We start from the raw sequence: 19641 nt of genomic DNA, 5'->3' as shown, positions 1-19641 counted from the left end.
CAGGTGGGCGGGGGGCGTTAGGGGCGGAGTATAAAGGGGCTGGGGTCGTTAGAGGGGGGCGGGGGGCGTTAGGGGCCGGGTACAAAGGGGCCGGGGGCGTTAGAGGGGGGCGGGGGGCGTTAGGGGCGGGGTATAAAGGGGCTGGGGGCGTTAGGGGCGGGCGGGGGGCGTTAGGGGCGGGGTATAAACGGGCGGGGCGGGGGGCGTTAGGGGCCGGGTACAAAGGGGCCGGGGGCGTTAGAGGGGGGCGGGGGGCGTTAGGGGCGGGGTATGAAGGGGCGGGCGGGGGGCGTTAGGGGCGGGGTATAAAGGGGCCGGGGGCGTTAGAGGGGGGCGGGGGGCGTTAGGGGCCGGGTACAAAGGGGCCGGGGGCGTTAGAGGGGGGCGGGGGGCGTTAGGGGCCGGGTATAAAGGGGCCGGGGGCGTTAGAGGGGGGCGTTAGGGGCGGGGTATGAAGGGGCTGGGGGCGTTAGGGGCGGGCGGGGGGCGTTAGGGGCGGGGTATAAATTGCCGCGGGGCGGGGCCAGGCTCCCCATTTTGTGGGTTACACATCTTCCCCCAATCAAACAGGCGCCGTCGATCGCCCTAGGGCCGTCAATCATCAAACTCCATCTATTCTGGGAGCCAGGATCCTCTCGGGCCCGCCTTCTATTCCCGTCAATCACCTATGCATTGTCCAATCAGGAACCTGCTCCGCTCTCAGGGCTCGCCTCCCAATCTCTGGTCTCAACCAAGTCCTTGCAAATCGGACAGGCTGTGTCCCTCGGGAGCCAGCCTCCCGTGTAGCCTGTCAATCACTTTTTTAAAGTCCAATCAGAAGAGTCAACGCCTTCTTTTTTCTGCTGTCCCGCCTCCCCGTTTCCAGGGCGAGTCATATGGTAACTGTCCAATCAGAGAGGCCGCGCTGTTAGTCTCCAAGCTGCCACAAGTACTGCTTCTCGCAAGCTGTCACTCTCCACCCAATCCCCGAGTTGGCCTGTGCTTCAGATCCCCGCCTCTCCTGTCACGATGGAGGAGGGCCAATCAACGTGCCGAATTTTCTACAACGCCCTCTACCCCCCTTGGTGTTGAGACGAGGAGCCAATCAGAGGGCGCCGGGCTTGCCCTTCCTCTCTCTTCTTCCGTTAGAGGCGGCTGCAGCTCCAAAGATGTAAACAAGGCCTCGCGCTGCGACCGTTGGCGGGTGAGGAAGGTCTCGCGGTTAGGGAAAAGGAGGGGGAGAGAGTTTGGAGGCTTCTGATTGGCCACGGCCGTCCCGCAGGGGAGGGGGAGGAGGAGGAGGTTGTTGGGGGAATCCGGTGGGTTCTGATTGGTGGGGGGGAAGGGAGCTGGGTTGTGGACGGGGATAGCCAGAGTGCCCCCCTAAGTATAGGACGTTCTGATTGGTGGGTCTGGGGGAATATAGGGCGCTCTGATTGGTGGGAGGCTCTCTTGCCCTTAAGACGCCCCCCGGTTGGTGCAGTGGTTTTCAGCCTTTTGTACCGGTGACCCCTTTCACACAGCACGCCTCTGAGCGCGACCCCCGCTTGTCCATGTTTAACACCAGCGGGGCTTGGGGTGGAGGCCGACCGCTCGCAACCCTCGTGTAATCACCGAGGGGGCCCGACCCCCAGTTTGAGAACCCCTGGGCTGGTGGGCTAGAGGCTGGCAAATGAGAGGGGGCAAGAATCGAGGCGGGGTTGGCTGTGCAGTCAGGCCCCTGTGATTGGTGGGTGGCACACTGAGGGGAGCAAGAGTGCCCCCTGAGTATAAGGCGCTCTGATAGGTGGATGGCTGCTAACAAGTCATTGGTGGGTCCTTGCACTATCTTGAGCGGAGCAAGTGTGTCCCCTGAGCATAGGGTCCTCTGATTGGTGGGGAAGGGAGCAGGGCACTGAATGTACAGGTCTGATTGGTGGGCAGGGAAGCAGCCCTCATTGGTGGGTAGCTGCAGTATGTATCACAATGGCCCCCTGAGGATAAAGGGCTGTGATTGGTGGGTGGCTGTGGCAGATTGAGTGGGGACCATAGGTTCCCCTGAGGATAAAGGGCTGTGATTGGTGGGTGGCTGTGGTAAACTGAGTGGAGGCAATAGGCCTCTGATTGGTGGCTAAAGGTTTTCTTTTCAGGGAGCTTCTTGTTCCTGACTGGCTGTGCGGGGAATGGGAGAGGAGCCAACACGGCAAACCCCTGGGCCTAGTTCTAGACAATGCTATAGGCATGGGCTCTCGTAGCAGCAGCGCCAGCTCTGGGGGCCAGGACCCCCAGGACGGCAGGCCCCAGAGGGGCTCCAGGCTCCTGGGGAGGGAGGAGGAGGAGGAGGAGAACGACGATTTGGATCTGGCCCAGGTACTGGCAAATCTACTGCGCAGGTAACTTACTTCACTGCCTACTTCTCTACGTGCAGCACAGGGAGTCTTCCCACCTGCCTAGGGTTGCTAACTGTCTAATTGCCCAAACGCAAACATCCTTGCCCCGCCCCTTCCCTGAGGCCATGCCCCCCGCCCACTCCATCCCCTGCTCTCCCCCACCCTCACTCACTTTCACCGGGCTGAGGCACAGGGTTGGGGTGCGGGAGTAGGTTTGGGTTATGGGGTCTGGGAGGGAGCTTGGGTGCAGGAGGGGCTCAGGGCTAGGGCAGGGGCTTGGGTGTGGGTTCTGGGCTGGGGGTTGGGGCAGAGGGGTTTGGCGTGTGGGAGGGGGGTCTGGACTCAGCCTGGGATGGGCAGGGGCTTGGGGTGCAGGACAGGATGCAGGGATCTGGCTCTGGGAGGGAGTTTGGGTGCGGGAGGGGGCTCAGGCCTAGGGCAAGGGTTTGGGGTGCAGGCTCCAGGAAGCACTTACTTTGGGTGGGGGCTCCCGGAAGCGATCGGAATGTCCAGCTCCTAGGCTCAGGGCCAGCTAGGTAGCTCTGCACTCTGCCCCTGCCTGCAGACACTGCTCCCGCAGTTCTGATTGGCTGGGAACCACAGCCAATGGGAGCTGTGGACCCAGCGCTCAGGGTGGGGGCAGTGCGCAGAGGCCCCTCGGCCTCCCCTGCACATAGGAGCTGGAGGTGCCAACCACTTCCAGGAGCCGCATGGAGTCAGGGCAGGCAGGAAACCTGCCTCTAGCCCCGCTGCACCACTTGATTTTTAGTGGCCTAAAAATTGGGTTCAGTAGCATCTGGGAGTTTGAGGCTGATTCCAGGAGATGCCTGGCCAATCTGGGAGGGTTGGCAACCCTACGTCTGGGGCCTTTGCCCTCTAGGGGGTGCCAGCTCCAGCCCGGCCTCAGCTGGCATAGGGAGTGAGCGCTGGGGCTTCTCCCCTCCCCTCCCAAGTGGAATCACAAGACAGGATGCAGTGTGAATGCAATGACGACTCTGCTGCTGGATCGAATCAGTCGCTCCATGACTGGCCCTGGCAGACTTCTTCCCTGCGGGATCCATGAGACGCAAGCAGAAAATCCAATTGGAACCATCAGCATGTCGGGGGCAGGTGGGAAGAGGGGAAACCTCAAATTTAACCTCTGTGGGACTGGAATTAAATAGTGGCTCATCAGGTGACCCCGAGCTCCCAGGGAGACTTTGTGCTCCGACCGCTAGGGGAATATCACACCGGAGCCGAGAGGGTTTGGTCCAGATGATCACGCGGCTCCCTTCTAGCCTAAGAATCGACAAATCCTTCACACCAGGGCACTGAATTCTGAGAACAGGAAACAAATGCAGGTTTCTAGATGGCGCACCCCAGACTTCTGGGTTCTATCCCTCCACGATGCCAGAGGCCTTCTGGTCTAGGGTTTGGGACGGGGGCTGAAGGGGAGGTCGGGCTGATGAATGAGCTCTGGTTTCTGCACCCCGCAGAGGTCAGATTCGGTTGGTGCCAGGCGGAGGCGCAGCCAGTGTCCAGGTGGTCCAGACACTGTCCGATTCAGACGATGACAACGACAACGCCTGGGAGGGGCGGTTGGGAGACAGTTACAACCCCCCAGGTACAGACCAGGATGCCTGGGCTCTGCCCCCAGCTCTGGGAGGGGAATGAGGACTAGTCGTTAGAGTGGGGCGGGGGGGCTGGGAGCCAGGACTCCTGGGTTCTGTGCCCAGCTCTGGGATGGGAGTGTGGGCTAGTGATTATAACAGGGGAGCTGAGAGCCGGGACTCCTGGGTTCTGTTCTCTGCTGCTATTTATATCTGGTACATCTCTCTGCCCCCCCACAGTGGACTCTGCGCCTGACACCCGGGACGTGGAAAGTAATGAGATCAAAACCCAGATCCAGCTGGCAAATGGGATGCTGGGCTCCAGGCGAGCCAACCGCAGCATCCCCCACCTCCTCCGCCAGGTACGTGGCCCCTCTTGCAGGGGAGCCCTAGGGCCAAAGGGGAGTGGGGTCTGGTGGGTTAGAGCACAGAGCCTGGGCGCCCGGACTCTGGGGTTCTCACACCCGCTTTGTTCCCTCTGCAGAGAGAGTGGGGCTTGTGCCACAACAGCAGCTTTTCCCCGGGCGAGTGCTCCCGTGTGATGTCCCAGTGAGTATCGGTGGAGTGGGGTGGGTGGGGGGGGCCTTGGCAGGGGACTCCCCACTGACCCTGTGCTCTCTTCACCCCCCAGTTTCCTGCCCAACCAGCTGGCATTCACCGACTCCTACTCCCAGAAGGTCTTCTGCGGTGTCTACTCCAGGGATGGACAGCTCTTCATGTCCGCCAGTCAAGGTATGTGGGGGGGCCCTCAGGGTGGCTCACCAGCTTACCCACAATCCCCTCTGCTCTTGCCACAGGGCTCCCACTGAAGCCTGGCTGCTTGGCTTTGTGGGTAAGCGACATCCCAGAATATTCTCTCCTGCCTTTCAGAAGAGAGTAGTACCAGCTTGCAGTGCCACCCACCCGCTTGGCATTGTGGGTCAGGGTCATGCCCTTGTGCATTGTGGGTAACCATTCTACCAGAATTCTCTCCGGTCCCATCTGAGGGTCCTTCAGGGGAGCAATCTGGGAGGGCCCTTACCCACAATGCAAAGCAGCTGAGCTGTGCAGGGAGCTCTTGGGCGAGAGCAGAGAGGATTCTGGGAGGGCACTGGGTGGTAGATGCTCAGTGCCGCCCCTTCCCTGTTTTGCAATGTGGGTACGGGCCATCCTAGCATCCTCCCTCCTAACCCTTCCCCTCTCTCCCTGCCCCCCTCCCAGACCAGATGATCCGCCTGTATGACTGCCGCCACAGATGCTTCCGGAAGTTCAAGAGCATCCAGGCACGGGATGTGGGCTGGAGCATCCTGGACGTCACCTTCACCCCCGACGGAAGCCACTTCCTCTACTCCAGCTGGTCCGACTACAGTGAGTAGGGACTGGGGGCAGAGCCTGCCTTAGCCCCCCTGCCCCCAGGCAGGAAGCACTGACCAATGTGTGTCTCCCTACCTCCCTCCACCAGTTCACATCTGTAACATCTATGGCGATGGAGATGTCCACACAGCACTGGATCTGAGGTAATGGGGGTGGGGACTGCCATGATAAGTGAGATTGGAGGGGTCAGCTATCATGATATGGAGGGATTAAAGGGGGTATTGGTCATTGGTCTGGGTGGGGTCGATTGCCCGGCAGGCAACATATGCCCCACTTTGCAGAGGGAGGAGACTCTTCTCCCCAGCCCTGACCCTGGATCCCTGCCAGTCTGCCCCAGGGGGAGAGCCCTCCCTGACCCCCAGATCAGAGGATCAGTTAGACCCAGAGCATGGGAGAAAGAGCCACCAGCCAGGCATTGAGGGAAAAGATTCCCTGAGCCCACTCCCTCTAGTGTTCCACCTTCTGCTGTGGCGGATCCCTGATGTCTCAGAGGAAGATGGAGGGGAGAGAATACCCAACATGCATCTGGCCAGACTTCCATCTCGGTTCCTTCCTGATCCCTCCAGGCTGCAAGCCCTGAAGCATGAGATTGGAGGTTGGGTGTCTGCTTCAAATGAACGCATGGGGCAGGGGGACAATGCAGGCCCATCCTGTTTTCCCCAGAGACATGAAGGAAGGGGAAGAGCAGGGGGACCCATAGATTCATGGACTCTGAGGACCACGCCCTCCCCCGTTGCAGGATTTCAGTGTCTGTCTCTCCTCGTCGCAGGCCGAACGAGCGCCGGTTCGCCGTCTTCTCCCTCACGGTCTCCTCCGATGGGCGGGAGGTGATTGGCGGGTAAGTCACAAGGGGGGCCCCACCCCCCCAGAGCCAAGAGCAGCCGCAGGTGGGCTCCTGCATTTCCAATCTGGTCATGTGGTGAGAGCAGAGGATTCTGGGATGGCCCTTACCCATAATGCACATCGGGGATGGCCACTGCCTACAACGGACTTCTGGGCGTCCCTCCCACCTCTTTCTAAAAGGCCCTTGGGCAAGAGCAGAGAGGATTCTGGGACAGCACTTGACCACCCAGCCATGCGCTGTGGCTCTTACCCACAATGCATAGCAAGGTGAGCCCCACTGAGCCAGGTTAGACCAGCTGGGCACCCCTCAGGCCCAAACCTCTCCACCAGAGGGGCAGGATCACTCTCTCTGCCCTTCAGACCCTGCCCTATCTCCAGCCTCACTGCCTGATGCCTCAGTTTCCCCTCCCCAGGGCTAACGACGGGTGCATCTACATATTCGACCGGGAGCAGAATAAACGGACACTCAAGGTACCTCCCCTGCTGGGGGGCAGGCGGACACACTGGGGCAGGGAGGGTTCTGGGAGGATGCTTACCCACAATGCTGTGCGGGTTGGTTCACTGGGAGCCCCTTGGTGACAGCAGAGCGAATTCTGGGCACAGGCGTTTGCGTGACACTCCCAGCCCCAGAATGCTTTTAAAAACCGGAGTTTTATTGAACTCGGTATCCAGAACTGAACAGCCCCAGCTTGCCAAGCACCTGCTGCTGAGCCCCCCGAATTCTGCTCCTGCGCCCCGACCTGTCCCCTTTGACCTCTTCAGTCAACTTCCAATCCTTAAGGCACGTGGCGCAGGGAAACATTGCCAGGGCGCTGCCTTGCGAGTGCTACGTTCTCCCCTCGGAAACAGAAATAACGTGCTACTGTGGTCCAGCACTCTCTGCAATGCATTAGCAGCCGCTGGGAGGCCCGCTAGCTCGTAAGCGCCATCTCAGCTGTGCCAGGCCTTTGTGCGAGACTACAAAGCCGAGATACCATGGGCAGAAGGGACCAGCGTGCACATCTCCTCTGACCTAGATACCGCAGCTCATAGACCTCCCCCAATAATTCCTAGAGCAGCTCTCTTCATTTTTAAAATCACCAGTGATGGAGAATTCACCATGACCCTTGGTACGTTGGTCCAATGGTTAATTACTCTCACGGTTAAACATTTATGCCTCATGTCTAGTCCGGGAGGAAGCACAGGCAGGAATGTTTGTGAGGGGAGGGCTCCTGCCTCATATTGAGAATGAGGGGCGATCAGCAGGTTATCTCAAGTGCTTATATACGAATGCACAAAGCCTTGGAAACAAGCAGGGAGAACTGGAGGTCCTGGTGATGTCAAGGAATTATGACGTGATTGGAATAACAGAGACTTGGCGGGATAACTCACATGACTGGAGTACTGTCATGGATGGTTATAAGCTGTTCAGGAAGGACAGGCAGGGCAGAAAAGGTGGGGGAGTAGCACTGTATGTACGGGAGCAGTATGACTGCTCAGAGCTCCGGTACGAAACTGCGGAAAAACCTGAGTGTCTCTGGATTAAGTTTAGAAGTGTGAGCAACAAGAGTGATGTAGTGGTGGGAGTCTGCTATAGACCACCGGACCAGGGGGATGAGGTAGATGAGGCTTTCTTCCGGCAGCTCGCAGAAGCTACTAGATCGCACGCCCTGGTTCTCATGGGTGACTTGAATTTTCCTGATATCTGCTGGGAGAGCAATACAGCGGTGCACAGACAATCCAGGAAGTTTTTGGAAAGCGTAGGGGACAATTTCCTGGTGCAAGTGCTAGAGGAGCCAACTGGGGGGGAGCTTTTCTTGACCTGCTGCTCACAAACTGGGAAGAATTAGTGGGGGAAACAAAAGTGGATGGGAATCTGGGAGGCAGTGACCATGAGTTGGTTGAGTTCAGGATCCTGACACAGGGAAGAAAGGTAAGCAGCAGGATACGGACCCTGGACTTCAGGAAAGCAGACTTCGACTCCCTCAGGGAACGGATGGGTAGGATCCCCTGGGGGACTAACGTGAAGGGGAAAGGAGTCCAGGAGAGCTGGCTGTATTTCAAGGAATCCCTGTTGAGGTTACAGGGACAAACCATCCCGATGTGTCGAAAGAATAGTAAATATGGCAGGCGACCAGCTTGGCTTAACGGTGAAATCCTAGCGGATCTTAAACATAAAAAAGAAGCTTACAAGAAGTGGAAGGTTGGACATATGACCAGGGAAGAGTATAAAAATATTGCTCGGGCATGTAGGAATGAAATCAGGAGGGCCAAATCGCACCTGGAGCTGCAGCTAGCGAGAGATGTTAAGAGTAACAAGAAGGGTTTCTTCAGGTATGTTGGCAACAAGAAGAAAGCCAAGGAAAGTGTGGGCCCCTTAATGAATGAGGGAGGCAACCTAGTGACAGAGGATGTGGAAAAAGCTAATGTACTCAATGCTTTTTTGGCCTCTGTCTTCACAAACAAGGTCAGCTCCCAGACTGCTGCCCTGGGCATCACAACATGGGGAAGAGATGGACAGCCCTCTGTGGAGATAGAGGTGGTTAGGGACTATTTAGAAAAGCTGGACGTGCACAAGTCCATGGGGCCGGACGAGTTGCATCCGAGAGTGCTAAAGGAATTGGCGGCTGTGATTACAGAGCCATTGGCCATTATCTTTGAAAACTCGTGGCAAACGGGGGAAGTCCCGGATGACTGGAAAAAGGCTAATGTAGTGCCAATCTTTAAAAAAGGGAAGAAGGAGGATCCTGGGAACTACAGGCCAGTCAGCCTCACCTCAGTCCCCGGAAAAATCATGGAGCAGGTCCTCAAAGAATCAATCCTGAAGCACTTACATGAGAGGAAAGTGGTCAGGAACAGTCAGCATGGATTCACCAAGGGAAGGTCATGCCTGACTAATCTAATCTCCTTCTATGATGAGATTACTGGTTCTGTGGATGAGGGGAAAGCAGTGGATGTATTGTTTCTTGACTTTAGCAAAGCTTTTGACACGGTCTCCCACAGTAGTCTTGTCAGCAAGTTAAAGAAGTATGGGCTGGATGAATGCACTATAAGGTGGGTAGAAAGTTGGCTAGATTGTCGGGCTCAACGGGTAGTAATCAATGGCTCCATGTCTAGTTGGCAGCCGGTGTCAAGTGGATAGCCCCAGGGGTCGGTCCTGGGGCCGGTTTTGTTCAATAGCTTCATAAATGATATGAAGGATGGTGTGGATTGCACTCTCAGCAAATTTGCGGATGATACTAAACTGGGAGGAGTGGTAGATACGCTGGAGGGGAGGGATAGGATACAGAAGGACCTAGACAAATTGGAGGATTGGGCCAAAAGAAATCTGATGAGGTTCAATAAGGATAAGTGTAGAGTCCTGCACTTTGCACGGAAGAACCCAATGCACAGCTACAGACTAGGGACCGAATGGCTAGGCAGCAGTTCTGCAGAAAAGGACCTAGGGGTGACAGTGGACGAGAAGCTGGATATGAGTCAGCAGTGTGCCCTTGTTGCCAAGAAGGCCAATGGCATTTTGGGATGTATAAGTAGGGGCATAGCGAGCAGATCGAGGGACGTGATCGTCCCCCTCTATTCGACATTGGTGAGGCCTCATCTGGAGTACTGTGTCCAGTTTTGGGCCCCACGCTACAAGAAGGATGTGGATAAATTGGAGAGAGTCCAGCAAAGGACAACAAAAATGATTAGGGGTCTGGAACACATGACTTACGAGGAGAGGCTGAGGGAACTGGGATTGTTTAGTCTGCAGAAGAGAAGAATGAGGGGGGATTTGATAGCTGCTTTCAACTACCTGAGAGGTGGTTCCAGAGAGGATGGTTCTAGACTATTCTCAGTGGTAGAAGAGGACAGGACAAGGAGTAATGGTCTCAAGTTGCAGTGGGGGAGGTTTAGGTTGGATATTAGGAAAAACTTTTTCACTAGGAGGGTGATGAAACACTGGAATGCGTTACCTAGGGAGGTGGTAGAATCTCCTTCCTTAGAAGTTTTTAAGGTCAGGCTTGACAAAGCCCTGGCTGGGATGATTTAATTGGGGATTGGTCCCGCTTTGAGCAGGGGGTTGGACTAGATGACCTCCTGAGGTCCCTTCCAACCCTGATATTCTGTGATTGTATGATTCTATGAATTTGTCTAGCTTCAACATCCAGCCACTGGGTCCCATCACAGCTTCGTCAGCTAGACTGCAGAGCCCATTATCAAATATTTATTCCCCATGTAGGAACTTACATAGGCTGATCGAGTCAGCCCTTAACCTGCTCTGTGTCAGACTCCAGGAGCTTAAGTGGTTTGACTTCTCATTCGAAGGCAGGTTTTCCAAACCTTGAATCCTTCTCATAGCTCTTCCCTGAACCCTGTCCAACTGCGCTTGAACTGCGGACATCACAGCTGGGCATAGCATTCCAGTGCCAAACTCCTAGGTAAAATAACCCCTGGATGAAGCAGTGCAAATAATGGATTTTGTGCTTCCCTGGCGATTCCAAAATAATGTTTTGCTTCGGATCGGCCTAAAAACCAAACCTTTTGACAGATCAACCTCAGAAAATAATTCGTTGCGGGTGGAGTGAAACATTTTGACACAACCACGAGGGGTGGTTTTACTGCTGACCATTTAAAAGCATTTGTTTTTTAATCAAATGAAAGAAGATTTTGAACAGAAAGTTGGGAAATGGGGAGACACCATGTTTCGATTTTGGGGGAGGGGTTCCCTCGCCTGCTTTCTCTCCCCCCACCCCCCAAACAATTTAAAACCAGCTCAAATTGGCAAAAAGTTTCAGCGTCACAAGATTCTGCTTTTTTGTTAAAGCTTCAAAGAAACTTTTTTCTGGGCTATGTGGCATGTGACAGGTACAAGGCCGTCCCGGTGATGCGTCCCCCAGTCTGATAGTTGGGTTTAGACGTTACGTAGGTGTTCAGATGTCGTCACCGCTGGACGTCTTTTCTCTCTAGCTCTGAGCGTCCGCTGGTGATTTCGCCTCCTGTCTGCTACAGCTTTCAGACTCCACGGTCTCGTTGTGGCAGTCGCGCCTTCCAGCAGCCGGTGCGAAGGTGACGGAGTTCGGATTGGCAGCTCCCAAACCATCCTGCTCCTTCCCCAGCCATGGATGGAAGGGTTCAGAGTTCAGCGTCTGTGGACGTCATGTAACGCAGTTGATCTTCAGTCTGCAAATCACTGGGGTCTGAATTTCTCTCCTCAATCTGAGCTCAGATTGGGCTAGTTTGCCTTGTTCCCTGCATCTTCTGTGGTGGCGCTGAAGTTACAAAGCAGTAAAAACTCTTTGCCACCCGCTTTTATTCTGTCGTCTGGACAATCCTTTCAAGAGCTGGATATCTAGCTTGAAAACCTGGACCCCCTGAAAGATTCCTGCCAAATACTCTGTCCCCTGTTCAGGAGCCGCGCAAGGCGCTGGCTGATCCTAGCAATTTGTTCCACCTCTTTATGGCCTCTTTGGAGTAATCAGTAAACCCAACCCCAGCTGAGATACAGAAGAGGGGGGTTTGCCATGTCGTGGTAGACCAACCAGGCTTGTGTGTTTCACCTCAGACTCGGGAATCTGCTCTCCATAATTCCCGCTAAAGTTCAGCTGGATCTTTTTGTTTCCTGACAAGCTCCGCCTCCCGTTGGAGGCTAAGGCCGGAGTAAACCACCTGAGACCCAGCTTCCGGGATTTTGGGCTTGGCAGAAATCCCACTTCCAAGCCCCACCCCAGCTGCCCTTTCCTCGGGAGTGGCTGGTTGTGCTATTTGATTTAAACGCGCCATTGAGGGTGGGGGTGACGCCATTCCCATGGGTGTTTGGCTCTTCGTTCCCTTCGCTCTCCCCTGAGCCTCTGTGAAATCTTTCAGCCCGCTGCCCTTTGTTTGATCTTCCTTTGTTAACTCCAGCAATGGAGGCATCCCTGAGCTCCCGTCTCCTCCCTGTTTCCGCATAGTTCTGTAATGTGGGGTGACCCCAGAAATGCTCGCCCCCAGGCCAGGAGCAGCACCCCCAGCCCTGCTGACCTGTCCCCTTTTGCCGCTTTAGCTGAGCGCCAGCCCTTAAGAGGGAAGCAGAGCAGGGAAATGGCCTTCGAAGAGCTAATACCACAGGGCCAAGCGACTAGGTCCTTTGAGCAAGAGCGCAGAGGATTCTGGGAGAGGGTTTACCTACAATGCAAAGCAGCTGGGCTGCCCTTGGAGCCCTTGGGAGGACAGAGGATTATGGAAGGGGGCTTACCCACAATCATAGAATCATCGAACTGGAAGGGACCTTGAGAGGTCATCTAGTTCAGTCCCCTGTACTCAAAGCAGGATTAAGAATTATCTAGAGCAGGGATCTCAAACTCAAATCACCACGAGGGCCACATGAGGACAAGTACATTGGCCCAAGGGCCGCATCACTGACACCCCTCCTGCCGCTGCCCCCAGCCCCACCCCCACTCCACCCCTTCCCCAAAGTCCCCATCCCAACTGTGCGCCCTCCCTGTCCCTATTCTAACCCCTTCCCCCAAATCCGCACCTCTTCTCCACCTCCTCCCCGAGCACGCTTGTCCCCACTCCTCTCCCCCTTCCCCCCCGGAAAGCGCTAAGCGCCACCAAACAGCTGTTTGGTGGTGGGAAGTGCCTGGAGGTAGGCAGAGGAGTCGGCAGTGGGGGAGGGGAGGTTGGCGGCCGCAGCAAATCGGGCTGCATGTTTGAAACCCCTGATCGAGACCATCCCTGACAGGTGTTTGTCTAACCTGCTCTTCAAAATCTCCTGTGACGGAGATTCCACAACCTCCCTGGGCAATTTATTCCAGTGCCCAAACACCCTGACAGGAAGTTTTTCCTCATGTCCAACCTAAACTGCCCTTGCTGCAATTTAAGCCCATTGCTTCTTGTCCTGGCCTCCGAGGCTAAGAAGAACAATTCTTCTCCCTCTTCCTTGTAACAACCTTTTATGTACTTGAGAACTGTTAACCTGTCCCCCCTCGGTCTTTTCTTCTCCAGACGAAACAATCGCAGTTCTTTCAGTCTTCCCTCACCGGCCATGTTTTCTAGACCTTTCATCATTTCTGTTGCTCTTCTCTGGACTCTCTCCAATTTGTCCACATCCTCCCTGAAATGTGGCACCCAGAACTGGACACAATACTCCAGTTGAGGCCTAATCAGCGTGGAGTAGAGCAGAAGAATTACTTCTCATGTCTTGCTTCCAGCACTCCTGCTAATACAGCCCATAATGATGTTCCCTTTTTTTGCAACAGCGTTACACTGGTGACTCATATTTAGCTTATGATCCACTGTGACCCCCAGATCCCTTTCCACAGTACTTCCTAGGCAGTCATTTCCCGTGTGTGTGCACATGCGCAACTGATTGTTCCTTCCTAAGGGGAGGACTTTGCATTTGTCCATATTGAATGTCATCCTATTTACTTCAGACCATTTCTCCAGTTTGTCCAGATCATTTTGAATTTTAATCCTATTCTCCAAAGCACTTGCAACCCCTCCCAGTTGGGTATCGTCTTCAAACTTTATCAGTGTGCTCTCTAGGCCATTATCTATATCATTGATGAAGATATTGAACAGAACCGGACCCAGAACCGATCCCGGCGGGACCCCACTCGTTATGCCCTTCCAGCATGACTGTGAATCAGTGATAGTTACTCTCTGGGAATTATTTTCCAACCACTTATGCACTCACCTTACAGTAGTTCCATCTTAATTGTATTTCCCTAGTTTGTTTTATGCAAAGCAGCTGGGCCCCACTGGGTCCCTGGAGTGAGAGCAGGAGAGGTAGGCAGCTTACCCACAATGCAAAGTAGCTGGACTGCCCTGGATGGGACAGAGGATTATGGGAGGGCACTTACCCACAGTGCAAAGCGACTGGGCTGCCCTGGGAGGGCAGGGAGCATTTGTGGAGGGCGCTTACCCACAATGTCTTATAACCCCTCACCCCTCCAGATCGAGTCCCATGAGGACGACGTGAACGCCGTGGCTTTCGCCGACGGCAGCTCCCACATCCTCTTCTCGGGGGGCGACGATGCCATCTGCAAGGCGTGGGACCGGCGCACCATGCGGGAGGACGACCCCAAGCCGGTGGGGATGCTGGCTGGCCACCAGGACGGGATCACCTTCATCGACAGCAAGGTGAGGGCCCCTTAAGGGCAGAGTTCTGCCCTGTGGGATGGGGTGCTGGGTGCAGGATGCTGACCTATCTCTGCCTCCCCCTGCCCCAGGGAGATGCCCGCTATTTGATTTCCAACTCCAAGGACCAGACCATCAAGCTGTGGGACATCCGGAGGTTCTCGGGGCCTGAGGGGCTGGAGGCATCACGCCAGGCTGTCACCCAGCAGAACTGGGATTACCGCTGGCAGCAGGTGCCCAAGAAAGGTCAGGCCTAGGGCGTGTAGGCGGGAGAAGTGAGGTGGGGGGTGGGAAGGGAGGGGGCAGGGGCCCTGGGATGGGAAGCAGGACACGAGGTGGGGTGGCGGTGGGAAGTGGGACAGGATTGTGGGCATAGGGGATGGGGGAAGGGAAGTGGAATGAGGTGGCGGAGGAGAAAAGGAGGGGATGGGGACAGGAAGTGGGGGCACCGTGTGGTGTTCTGGGGCAAGGGTGGGACAGGCAAGGCAAGGGCACTGTTCAGCTCGGGTGGGGCAGAAAGTGGTTTGCAAGAAGGAGGAAGTGGAGTGCAATGGTGGGGAAGGGGAGGCAGAGAGTAGAAGTCAAGGGGGATGCAGGAAGTGGCATAAAAGGTGACCTTGAGCCTGTCCCCTTGGAGTGGGGGAGCAAAGCAGGAAGTCCCACCCTGGGGAGGGATCTGGTGTGAGTGCGGGCGGGCTCTAACCCTGTCAATCTCCAGTCTGGCGCAAAACCAAGCTGCCGGGCGACAGCTCCCTGATGACGTACCGGGGCCATGGGGTGCTGCACACGCTGATCCGCTGCCGCTTCTCGCCCCCGCACCGCACCGGCCAGCAGTACATCTACAGCGGCTGCTCCACCGGCAAGGTGGTGGGTGAGTAAGGCGGGGTCAACACCTGCCCCCGGGGCAAGGACAGAGAGTGGGGGAGCAAAACAGGAAGTCCCACCCACCAGACAAGGGCCAAAACAGGAAGTCCTGCTTGCAGGAGGGTGGGGATGGGGCTATGACGTGGGGCAGGGCCACTGCCTGGACAGAGGTTGGGGGTGGGCCCCCCAGTGTACATACACATGGTGGCGCCACTGTGTGGGAGGGGCTAGTGTGGGTAGGGGGTGGGGCAAAGCCTATGGGACCCTCCTGCCTGGCCCCTGAGCACCTGGGCCTGGAGGCCAGCCCCTCCCCTGCTGTTCCCCCTCCCCTGCAGCTGCAATGCTCGGGGTGGGGGTGGGGGCTGCAGATTCCCAGCCTGACCCAGTGCTCCAGACAGCATGGTAAGGGGGCAGGGGTGTGGGTAGGGGCGGGGCGGTCAGAGGGTGGGGAACGGGGGCTTGAATGGGGGCAGGGGTCCCCGGGAGGCAGTCAGGAAGGAGAGGAGGGGTTCGATGGGGCAGTTGGGGGTCTGGGGCTGGTCAGGGGACAGGGAGGGGTGGATGGGCAGAGGTCCCGGGGGGGGTCAGATGGGACAGGAGTCCTGGGGAGCCATCAGGAAGGAGAGGAGGGGTTGGATGGGGCGGCGGAGGGTTGGGGGACAGGGAGGGGTAGAGGGGGCAGGAGTCCAGGGAAGTAGGAGGGGTCGGCGGGGGGGGCAGGCCCCGCCTGACTGTTTGGGGAGACGCACCCTCCCCTCCCTGGCCCTCCAGAGTTTCACCCCCCTGCTGTAGGGGGAGGGGTCCAGAGGAAGATCCGGTACCTTCCTTGTGAAATAGGGGGTGGGGTGGAGGCAGCTGACCTAGGGAAAGGTCAGGAGGGCTCATAGTGGGGGGGCAGGTGGCCCGACCTATTGGAGTGGGCTGGGGGGAGGGAAACCCCCTTCTTCGGGGAGTAACCCCCTCGCTGCTCTGCCCCCAGTGTATGACCTCCTCAGTGGGCAGATCGTCAAGAAACTGACCAATCACAAGGCCTGCGTGCGTGATGTCAGCTGGCACCCCTATGAGGAGAAGATTGTCAGCAGCTCGGTGAGTGGGGGTCCCAGCGGGGGGTGCTCTGCAGGGGGGGGTGTCCCAGCAGGGAGAGTGGGTCTCAGCAGGGGGTGCCCTGCCCTGGCAGGGTCATTGGGGTGCGCTGCCCAAATGGGGGACCCTGGCAGGGAGGAGGGGGATCCAGTGGGGGGCGCTCTGCCTGAGGGAGGGACCCTGGCAGGGAGGGTGGGTCTCAGTGCGGGGCGCTCTGCCCGAGGGGGGACCCTGGCAGGGCGGGGGGGGATCCAGTGCGGGGCGCTCTGCCCGAGGGGGGACCCTGGCAGGGCGGGGGGGGATCCAGTGCGGGGCGCTCTGCCCGAGGGGGGACCCTGGCAGGGCGGGGGGGGATCCAGTGCGGGGCGCTCTGCCCGAGGGGGGAGCCCGGCAGGGCGGGGGGGGATCCAGTGCGGGGCGCTCTGCCTGAGGGCGCTTTCACCCCTTTCTCCCCCCCGGCAGTGGGACGGCTGTCTACGCCTTTGGGAATACCGCCAGGCTGAATACTATGAAGATGATCTCAGGGACCCCAAAAACCTCCCTCCAGCTGGGGAGCCTCCCGCAAGCTCCCTTGGCTTCTTGGATAACTAGCCCTCAGTGCTTGGACTTGTGGAGACTGCATTTGGGTTGCTCTGGGCCCTGCTTTGTGTCATGAACACCCCAAAAATCCTCTGCTCTGGCAGGGGGAGGCTTTCTCTGGCTCAGTACCCCAGGGGCCAGTTGGGGGGAGGAACTCAAACGGAAGAGTCGGTGTTTCCCCCACAGTCACTGGGGTTCAGGGACTTGGGACTCCCCCAGGGGACGTTTGCTGTGTATTATGGACTGATGTGTAATTTACCAGGTGGGGAATGGGGCACGGGGCCTGTCCCCTCTAGGGGGCGCCGGCTCCCATCGGGCCCCAAGGCAGGGACTGGCTGGCTGGGGTGGGGGGGTAGAGAATGGGGTACAGGCCGGATGGGGCCTGCACCCTCTAGAGGGGCTTTGGGGGACCTCCAGCAGGAATCTCTCTACCCCCCCTAAATTTGGGGGGGTGGCGGCCTCCAGCCAAGCTCCATCTTCTTGATGTGCTCTCCTAGCCCCCCAGGTCCCCCTCGGCCCGCTCAGAGAGGGGGTGTGGGCCGGATGTGGGGTCCCCTGTTTGGCCTCCCCTGGGGTGATCTTGGGGGGCCTTTCCCCACCCTGCCGGGACGGGGGGGTGAGCGGGGGGGCGGGCACAGGGGGGGCGGCCCGGGGGGGCTGTGGGTTCTGTCTGTGCCACCTGCTGTCTGTCAATAAACCTCTCGACATTCCTCCCGTTGGCCGTGTCCGCGGGGGCGGGGCCCGGGCTCAGCTGCCGCCGCACGTCACTGGCGGCCGAGGCCATGGCCGGGAGCGGGGGCCGCCTACCTCTCGCCCTGCTGGCCCCTGTGGCCGCCGGGGCCCGGGCCCTGGCCCGGGGGCTGGTGTTCCTGTGCAGCGAGCGCTGTGCCTGGCTCCTGGGCGCCCCCTGCCTGCGGCGGGCCTATCACGCCTGGCTGGCGGGCGCCGTGCTGCTGGGGCCCCTGCTGCACCCCTTCGCCAACCCCCACGCCATCCTCGCCAACCAGCGCAACTTCTTCAGCCGGTGAGCGTGGGCGGGGCGGGCAGGGGAGGCCCGGGGGGGGGGGGGCCTGAGGGCGGGGGGGGGCCTGGGAGGCCCGGGACCCCCCCTAACGTGCCCCTTCTCCCCGCAGCACCTTCGTGGCCTCGGCCTGGGGCTGGACTTGCATCCTGGCGGGCGGCTTTGCCCTGCTGGTGAGCTACGGGGCGACGGGCCGGGCGCTGGCCCCCCTGCGCCCGCTGGCCCGGCTGGCCGTGGGCACAGGGCTGCAGCTGGCCGCCGCCGCCGCCTTCGGGCTCGTGGAGGAGCTGACGGGCTACTGCTACGCCCCGCTGCCGGCCGGCACCCTGCTGCCCCCCGTGCCCGACCGCCCGGGCTGCCTGGCCGCCGGGCACCGCTGGCGTGGCTACCTGCCCTCCCGGCCCACCTTCCTGCTCACCTTCTGCAGCCTGCTGCTGGCCGAGGAGCTGGCAGTCTTCCGGCGCTACCTGGCCCGCGGCCACCCGGCCGGCACCCCCCTGCGCCTCGTCTTCCTGCTCAACGTGCTGCTGCTCGCCCTGTGGAACCTCCTGCTGCTGGGCACGGCCGTGTACGGCCCGGCCTATGGGCCCCAGCTGGTGGGGGCCGCTGTGGCCACCCTGGCCTGGTACCTCACCTACCAGGGCTGGTACCGGGCCCGCTGGTCGCCGGGCCGCCCCGGGGCCGGCCTCTTCCTGAAGGGCGAGCTGCGCGCCTGAGGGCCCCAGGCGGCCGGGAGAAGCCCGGGCCCCTCCCTCGGAGCCTTGAAAGGGACCGCGGTCAGGGCGTAGATTGGGGGGTGGGGGGAGTGATGGGGGGGTGGCCTGCTGAGGGAACCCAGGCATCCTGGGCAAGTGAAGGCAGACCTAGGAGGCCAGGTGCAGGAACCCAGGTGGCCGGGGAGGGCACCCCTGCCCGTCATCCTCGAAAGGGGCTGATGCTCTCTCCTGAGGGAAATGTGGGGGGGGTAACTTGTGGGGGGGAACCTAGGTGTCCGGGAGTTGGGGGTTGTGATGGGGGGGAACCCAAGTGTCTGGGGAGGAATGGAGGCCCCCCTTCCTTTGGGGGGGCAGGAAGAGTGGCAGGGGGCTTAATTCAGGGATGGGGCCCCAGCGATCTGGGGGGATCTCAGCATGGAGTGAATAACAGTAGCAGGACCCAGGCATCCGGGGCCCAAATAAAACATGGCCGCCTGCCCTCAGGGGGGAGAAGACTGTTGCTGTGGTTTATTGGGATTCCTGGGGCAGGGGGACCCAGGCATCCGGGGAGGGGGAGGGGGGATGCTTGCACACTGGGAGTGATGGGGGAAGGGACCCTGGCATCCGGGGGATTAGGACTCGCAGCCCTGGAGTCCAGTAGAGGGCACTGCTGGGGGAAGCTCACAGCTCAGCAACCCCACTCCCACAGTTGGTGGCACTGCCGGCGAGGGGAGGGGGGAAGCTCCCAGCCTGGAGCCATACACTCCGCCCCCTGCGGGCACTGCTGGGGGAAGCTCACAGCCTGGCCATACCTCCCCCCACTGGGGACATGGCTAGGGGAGGTCGCAGCTTAGACATCCCTCCCCCGCTGGGGCCACTGCCTTGGGAAGTTTGCAACCTGGACCACCCCCGCTGGGGGCACTGCTGGGGCAAGTTCGCATCCCTGGAGTCCTCCCTCCCCACAGCAGAGGGCACTGCTGTGGGAAGCTCACAGCTCAGCAACCCCACTCCCACAGCTGGGGGTGCTGCAGGCGGGGGGGGGGGGGAAGCTTCCAGCCTGGAGCCATACGCCCCACTCCCTGCGGGCACTGCTGGGGGAAGCTTACAGCACAGACCCACACACCTCACCCTCTGGGGGTACTGCTAAAAGAAGCTTGCAGCCTGGCCATACCTCCCCCCTGGAGGCA

General features: G+C 58.9%; 2 protein-coding genes across 2 annotated transcripts; both read left to right on the top strand.

Annotated features, from left to right (window-relative positions):
- The first annotated feature begins 1047 nt into the window (after positions 1 to 1047).
- DCAF11 (DDB1 and CUL4 associated factor 11) lies at positions 1048 to 17448 on the top strand. Its single transcript, XM_048819432.2, has 15 exons — positions 1048 to 1183; positions 2109 to 2351; positions 3824 to 3951; positions 4178 to 4299; positions 4422 to 4486; positions 4569 to 4669; positions 5138 to 5284; positions 5379 to 5433; positions 6060 to 6128; positions 6547 to 6604; positions 14030 to 14215; positions 14305 to 14458; positions 14931 to 15083; positions 16056 to 16162; positions 16622 to 17448. Exons 2-15 carry the CDS (start codon positions 2200 to 2202, stop codon positions 16748 to 16750), a joined length of 1626 nt encoding a protein of 541 aa, XP_048675389.2. The 5' UTR covers positions 1048 to 1183; positions 2109 to 2199; the 3' UTR covers positions 16751 to 17448.
- On the top strand, positions 17377 to 18967 carry FITM1 (fat storage inducing transmembrane protein 1). Its single transcript, XM_048819436.2, has 2 exons — positions 17377 to 17762; positions 17872 to 18967. Exons 1-2 carry the CDS (start codon positions 17521 to 17523, stop codon positions 18473 to 18475), a joined length of 846 nt encoding a protein of 281 aa, XP_048675393.1. The 5' UTR covers positions 17377 to 17520; the 3' UTR covers positions 18476 to 18967.
- The last annotated feature ends 674 nt before the right edge of the window (positions 18968 to 19641 follow it).

Source organism: Caretta caretta, chromosome 13 (assembly GCF_965140235.1).
Source record: "Caretta caretta isolate rCarCar2 chromosome 13, rCarCar1.hap1, whole genome shotgun sequence".
Classification (NCBI taxonomy): Eukaryota; Metazoa; Chordata; order Testudines; family Cheloniidae; genus Caretta; species Caretta caretta.
This window is presented reverse-complemented; position numbering and strand designations above follow the sequence as displayed.

Excerpts from the sequence above, each read along its gene's own strand:
- DCAF11 (XM_048819432.2), top strand. The coding sequence starts at position 2,200 with ATGGGCTCTCGTAGCAGCAGCGCCAGCTCTGGGGGCCAGGACCCCCAG. Across the intron at positions 2,352-3,823 it reads CTGGCAAATCTACTGCGCAG|AGGTCAGATTCGGTTGGTGC; the intron begins GTAACTTACTTC and ends TGCACCCCGCAG. Across the intron at positions 6,129-6,546 it reads GGGCGGGAGGTGATTGGCGG|GGCTAACGACGGGTGCATCT; the intron begins GTAAGTCACAAG and ends TCCCCTCCCCAG.
- FITM1 (XM_048819436.2), top strand. The coding sequence starts at position 17,521 with ATGGCCGGGAGCGGGGGCCGCCTACCTCTCGCCCTGCTGGCCCCTGTG. Across the intron at positions 17,763-17,871 it reads CAGCGCAACTTCTTCAGCCG|CACCTTCGTGGCCTCGGCCT; the intron begins GTGAGCGTGGGC and ends TTCTCCCCGCAG.